Source organism: Ambystoma mexicanum, chromosome 5q, assembly GCF_040938575.1.
Source record: "Ambystoma mexicanum isolate Mex_15411 chromosome 5q, UKY_AmexF1_1, whole genome shotgun sequence".
NCBI classification, from domain to species: Eukaryota; Metazoa; Chordata; class Amphibia; order Caudata; family Ambystomatidae; genus Ambystoma; species Ambystoma mexicanum.
This window is the reverse complement of record NC_090933.1, coordinates 596,227,675-596,234,823: the sequence shown is the minus strand read 5'-3', so window position 1 is coordinate 596,234,823 and position 7,149 is coordinate 596,227,675. Positions and strand designations below refer to the sequence as shown.

General features: G+C 42.2%; 1 protein-coding gene across 1 annotated transcript in view; it reads left to right on the top strand.

The window, feature by feature from the left end:
* The first annotated feature begins 598 nt into the window (after window positions 1–598).
* LOC138497532 (kinesin-like protein KIF20A) overlaps window positions 599–7,149 on the top strand; it is a 1,316,984-nt gene continuing 1,310,433 nt past the window's right edge. The window contains exon 1 of the mRNA XM_069621067.1: window positions 599–924. Coding sequence (XP_069477168.1) covers window positions 739–924 — 186 coding nt within the window. The 5' untranslated portion in view covers window positions 599–738. The remainder of the gene's footprint in view (window positions 925–7,149) is intronic.

Here is a 7,149-nt window from a genome sequence, read left to right as displayed (position 1 = left end):
GCATTACACACCAGTGCCAAACCCGCGGTAAAGGCAAAGCTGCCGTCGCGGGCGCTTTTTTTTCCTTTTTTTTTAAGTATTCCAGCGTGGTTCATGGGCTTGAGCGGCTGACTCGCCGGATCCTGAGATCAGGCTCCATATCTGGTACCGGATCTCGGATCCACCGAGAGCCGGCCCAATGATTAGCACTGATCATATGGAAAACATCAATATATTAAGCATAACAATAATCTCTTAAAAGCAGCATTTAACAAATGTCTCCCCAATGAAGGCAGTTTCACCGACTGATATAGAATTGCCAGCTGTAGTAAGAAAGCTTTCAGCAGGATGCTCTAGTTATACATGCCAGAGCAGCTGACTGACCCAAGGCTCAATCTCTTTTATGTAATTTTATTAGTTCTGAAGCCAGCAAACCTGATTCACGGCAAATGTAAAAGTGGAGGGGCCTTCTTGCATGAGCTGAGCTATACAGTAGGCTTCCAGTTAGATCCTGGCTGAATGGTTCCACGTGCCGAAAGAAGTCGCCAGTGGCTGTATTCAAGGTGTGTCGGGCTTGTACAGCAGACGTCCTGTCTTCAGAGCACGTTACCTGCAACGTACCCAGTGACCGGCCCCGTTCACCTTCATGCTTTACAATTAAAGGTGACAGGTCCTTATTTCTTTTAGATAACTTTTCTTGTTCTCTAATATCTTTGCAGTCGTAGGGTGTTTGGGAGACATAATTTGCCTAGGGCGGGGATGGAGGAGGGGGCACGGAGTAGGCGGGATCAAATACACAGCCTCCTAATGTCTACACCACAGGCCGGTGTTGTACGTGAAGCCCCAATGGAGCAGGAGGAGAGCGTCGGCAGCCCTGCGTCGGAGTGTTTTGAAGATGATGGCAAGATCGCCCTGTTGGTGTGCTCGGAACCGTCGCTCCAACAGGTAATCCGCTGCGGACAGACAGGAGCTGTGTACTACACGCACCTTCCCTTCACATGACATACATGCCAACATTTGCAAACACCCGTTTTTGAGAAAGGAAAGGGAGTTTAGGGAATGTACTGAATTACGAGCTAGAAAGTGACATGTCGAAAACTGATTTAATAGAAACTGCAGGGAAAAGGCATCCTTTCATTTTGCCGGCATTCCCAGTGTTTATGCATCAAAACCGTTTAGATTTGTGTCCGATTTCGAAATCTTTTAGAAGTATACGTTCTACTTTATTTTTAATCGTTTTAATTGGTTAGTGTTTTCTGCTGTAAGCAAGTATCGGGCGTTAATATCCACCAGCTGCGGTAGCTTGAGCACTTTTTTTAAGTGCACGGAGAATCTACACAATAATGTTCTCCGCCTAACATATTTGTCTTCTACGCGGTTGATAAACGCATACGAACTTATTTTTTAAGTTCCCTTTATGTTGTAATATGAATACGGCACGTTTGGGAGAACTTTCAATGACGTTTGGCGGCCAACACCGAGGCACTGGTCGTGTCGCAAACTACAAAGGGGGGCGGCCTCTGCCGAGCCACCCATGCGGTGAGCATGTTTGAATCCGTGGGCTTCGTGTGGGGTAAGATTGGGCCGTGAATTAACGGCGAAAAACTTTTTGGGTGCGGTATTAAAATGCTAAATGCTTGGAGAAACTTTTCGATCGATACGCATTTGTTTCGAGACTCTAACGTCTGTTCTTGTATTTCAATAAAGCACGTTTACGTTTTCTACATTTTTGTCCGTGGATCTGTCTTTGCTCGTAGTTTTTCACACGTCAAAGTACGACAAGTTCAATTGTTTTTCTAATGCTGCCCAGGCGTGAAATCTTATGTTTAAACATGCTTGGGAGTGCCAGTGTGAAAATCATTAATTTGTTTAACCTGAAAATGGCAGTGAAATTGATTTGAACATTTTGGGGGTTGCGACCCGTTTCCGATGCGTGCAATTATTAGTAGAATTGTAGTTCTATTTCTTCACATGTTTTAATTGTGTCCTTTGTGTAGTATTGCCAGTTGGTATATTCGCATCACTGTGTGAACGTTATGACAGATTGAACATGCAGAAAGACGGTACAGTAATACCAATTCCAGTTTAAAATTGAACAGATACGTTTTGAATGCTCTTCTGAAATTCGTATGGTCAGGTTTATGGCAACATTTCAGAGAGAGGAACGTCTTAGGCATGTCTAGGATGGATTTAATGAAGGGGGTTCTAGGAAGCAGACCTTGGGTATCTGGTTAGTTGATAGCAGTTTGGTGTATTGAAGCCGGCCTATGGATTGCTCTGTGTATCGGGCAGATCACCTAAAACTGTAGTATGGTTTTAATTTTAAATGTGAATACTTTCATGTAGGTTATGTTAGTACGTGTTCAAGACGTACGTTTGAGTGGGATCTCGGTGCAATACCTATGGCTGTTAATAATTGTAACATGACCGTGGGTAGTACAAGTTTACCTTTCAAAGTAAATGCAGCTCACAATGGCCTCTCATACCTTTCAGTGTCTTTTCCCTACTTCCTTTGTGGAGCCTTGGCAAGTTCAGAGGTTACTGGTGTAAAGTGCAACAGAAATAAGGCACCTGTTCCCTCCAGTGCTTCAGCTCAGAGGATTCTATGAAATTACTTTAGTAAGATATTAGTCGTCATTTTAAAAATCTTTTTGTATCCAATAAGTTGGGCTACTATGAATTACTTATCGTTCTTGTGTGTGTCTGTGTCTGTTTTCATGTAGCATTCCCTGTGCTTCTTCCCGAGTCTCTCCTTCCCCAAATGGCACTAAGGGGAACATTGGCATGATATGACCAGTTACTCAATCAATCAGTGCCTGCCGTGCTTTGGCAGAAGATGGCCATTTGTGTAACGCCTACATAGAATGGCAATACCTGACCATTAATGAGGATGTGGGCGCATGGTTATACCTGTGAAGCAAAAGACAAGGTAAACTACCAAGTCATACAGCCGCTCTCTAGTGTACCCAACCTGGGTAGTGCTAACTTCCAAGATTTGTGCTAGTTCGAATTGAATCTCTGTTTCAAGTCTCAAAAAAATTCGAAGAATCCTTTATTTTTTCAAAATCCTATTTATCTTCAACAATGATATCAAAAAAATGAGTAGTCACTAATAATTAGTGAGGAAGAGTTTGCCACAATTGACTAATCAATCAGACCAAGTTATGCCAATGCATTTCGGAAATAAATCCTTCATCAGGGCCAGTCTAATCATGATTCATACCAAAACATGTATTAAGTTAGCAGTGCAGAATAATAACCATGCAGGAAAAACAATTCTGAGGAAACAATTGTAAGAAATTATAGTAGTAAAGTACATACAATGAAAAATGAGAATGAAAAACATACCAACAATTTGTGGTTGCAGTAGCAGGAGAGTGCAGCAGAAGAAAACGAAAAGAGAAAGCGAAAATGACTCCTCAATCGTTATAGCCCAACAGTATGTGTGTATATAACCATAAGTATGGTGCCAAGAAGTAATGAATTACCTGGGGCAGGTGGATATCGGGTAAACGTGGCAAAGTACAGTGAGGCTTATCAGATGGTGACCAAATGCACTGTCCGTAAGAAATCAGCGCAGTTCGTAAGCCTGCAACGCAATGGCTGTAAGCAGGAAAATAAACTATTGGTGTCAGTAAATGACGGAGTTAGGAGGAGTAAAATGGGCTCACTGTATGGAAAGCGGGAGCGGAGCAGTTCGCTCGAGGTCTGCAAGAAGCAGACTGCCGTCCTCGCATCGGCGCGTTGCCAAAGCAACGTGCTTAAATACGACACGTGACTCGCTCGAAGGGCGGCTAGAAACCTAGGCAGCATTCCAGCCCTGCGGCTAGGATTAAGAGCTAAAATTAAATTGTCAGGTCTCCTAGTGTGTTAACAGAAAAAATGGTGATGCAAATAACATTAAGTGTAAAATATCATAGGGAATCGAAAGAGAAGAAATACTGTATTGTGCACAGACCAAAGGGCTAAAGCATGGCTAGATAAAATAATTATAGGGCCTCCCCAGGAAAAAAGAGGAATAATCAAAGAGTAAAAAATACAAAAATCAAACAATGAACACAAAAGAAATACTATGGTTAGAAAAAATACTGGAAAACAACAAAAGCAGATAACCATTCATAGTGTCAAACTCCGCTGCTACTGGTGTCGTCAAACAGGCGACACCTTGGGTCCTAGACGCAAGGTCCGGGGAATGCAGCGTTTAGGTCAAAAGTGGTATACATCCTACAACCGTGTACATGATTTCCAGTATCAAATGGTGGTACCATGGGTCTAAGTTTAACATTTTGATACATTACTATAAACCTTCACATTCAAAGAGCCCAGGTCACGCTATATCAAGTGTGCTCAGGAACATATCAAACAGTGAGTGTAACCAGAAATCACAGAAAACGATGATAATTAATCTCCTCGTTGAGTCCATGAGGTGTCAAGCTGCCGAGTTTGTCTATCCAGAAGGTCTCTCTACGGTTCAGCTGTTGGCCCAAGTCTTCATGTAGACTGTTTTTCACCAGTACCTCTAGGATAACAAATCTTATTTGTGTCACATTGTGTCTATTCTCAGCCCAATGTTGTGCTACGGCCGAGTTGGTGTTAGTATTTCGAATGCAGGATCGGTGCTCATTCTACCTTGTCTTAACTGTTCTTGTCGATTGCCCAACATAAAATTTGCTGCATGGGCACTTAATGCCGTAGATAGTGTTGATGCTGTCACAGGTACCAAATGTCTTGAGCGGAATCTTCTCCCCTATTCTGGGGTGATTGATGGTGTTGCCCTTAATGACAGAGTTACAGTTAACGCAATGGAGCCAAGGAAATGTTCCCGTACGTTGAGTTGTTGGTCCTTTGGGTGAAGGTTTCGTCTGAACCAGTTCATCTCTCAGGTTCCTACTGCGTTGGTAGGCAAACACCGGTAATTCACTGAACAAACTCTGTACTCTGATGTCATTCTTGAAGATCCCCACCAGTGTTTTTTGATGGTTTTTTTAATTTTGTTACTCTGAACAGAGAATTTAGATATGTATACCGGTGACTTCAATTCTCTTTTCTTTTTGGGATTTTGAGTCGATAGTAGGGTCTCACGTGACAGGGCGGTAACCCTGGGAGATGCCATCTCCAGTTCATCATTTTTATAGCCCCGTGCAAGAAATTTCTCTTCTCCATTTGTTGTCAGACAGTCCTCAGGATCACTCACTATCTTTTTGACTCGTAACAGTTGGCTGTATGGCAGATTTCTGAGTAGGCTGGGTTGGTGAAAGCTGAGACGGCGTAGAAGGTTATTGCAATCTGTTTGTTTTGCGAAACAGAGAAGTACTGTAGCCAGTTGTTTTTTAACCAGGACATCAGGAAGGTGATAGTGTCGTACGAGATCTCTCTTGTGAATTGAATCCGTTGGTCTATGTTATTGAGGTATTCAAAAAAGATCTCAAAGGATTCCATGGTACCTTTCCACACTCCAAAGATATCATCAATGTACCGCGTCCACAGGCGGATATTCTTGTTCCATACCTGTTTACTCAATACATTATCAGTCTCAAACTTGTGCATAAAACAGTTCGCTTATGTGGGTGCCATGGTGGCCCCCATCGATGTCCCTGATGTCTGCAAGTAGAATTGGGTACAATATTGAAAGTACGAATTCTAAGCGATAAACTGTAGGAGAGCTAGTATAAATTCCTTCTACGCTCGGATTTCCAATGTCTCTAACAGTAGCCATTCAACTGATTCAATCCCCAAATCGTGTGGTATAGAGGTGTACAGGCTCCTTACATCGATGGTGAACATCAAATCGTCCTGTTGAGGCGTGATGGAATTAAGTTTCTGCAGGAAATGGGTAGTGTCACAGGTGTAAGTGGAGGTTTGTTGGATTAAAGGCTGCAAAAAGAAATCGATGTAGATACCCAGAGGTTGATTAATGCTCTCCATCCCTGCAACAATAGGTCTGCCTGGTGGTTTGGTGCTATCCTTGTGGATCTTTGGTAACGTGTAAAAGTTCGGGATCCTAGGATGGCTTTTCAGAAGAAATTTCTGTGTATGCTCATTGATCCATTCCAATTCAAGTGCTTTAGCTAGTAGGCTTTCCAAATTTAGTTTGATGGAAAGTGTAGGGTCATGGTCCAAAAGAGCATATGTGGTGTGATCTCGGAGCTGTCTGGTGCATTCAGCATCATAATGAATTGTGTTCTGGATAACCAAGGCACCCCCTTTGTCAGCAGGGCAGATGGTGATGTCTTTGTCGCTGAACAGATCCCTTATGAGTCTCATCTCGTGAGGTTTGAGATTCCTATGTGGAGGAGTTTTGTAGCTGATACGTTCCAAATCACGGGTTACTAATTTCTGGAAAATATCAATAGATGGAACTGTGATAGGTGGGACAAACCTGCTTTTTATTCTGAATTCCTGGAGATCCGGGGTCTTAACCGGACTGTCTTGGGTTTCCAATTCTTCAAAAAAGACTTTGTTTTCTAACAAATTTATAAAGTTCGATCTTTGTGTCGAACAAGGTGGTTCCGTAAGTGGGTACAAAACTAAGACCTTTTTGAAGTGTATCTTCCTTGGACTTGCTTAATCTCCTCTCAGATATGTTAATAACTAAGTTTTCTTCTGCTGCAGTCTTGTCTGGGTTTTGTTTTGTGTTTCCTCCTCCCCCTGCGGGTTCTTTTCGACGGGCGCCTAAAAAAGATGAAGTAGAAAGTGCTTGTGATGAGGGACTTGTTGTCCGAACTGGATCGTCTGTAGTTTGCCACGTGTTACCTGATATCCACCTGCCCCAGGTAATTCATTACTTGTTGGCACCATACTTATGGTAACTTATGGTTATATACACACATACTGTTGGGCTATAGCGATTGATGAGTCATTTTCGCTTTCTCTTTTTGTTTTCTTCTGCTGCACTCTCCTGCTACTGCAACCGTGAATTGTTGGTATGTTTTTTATTCTTATTTTTCATTGTATGTGCTTTACTACTATAATTTCTTACAATTGTTTCCTCGAAATTGTTTTTCCTGCATTATTATTCTGCACTGCTAACTTAATACATGTTTTGGTATGAATCATGATTAGACTGGCCCTGATGGAGTTTTTTTCCGAAATGCATTGGCATAACTTGGTCTGATTGATTAGTCAATTGTGGCAAACTCTTCCTCACTAAGAAATTATTAGTGACTACTC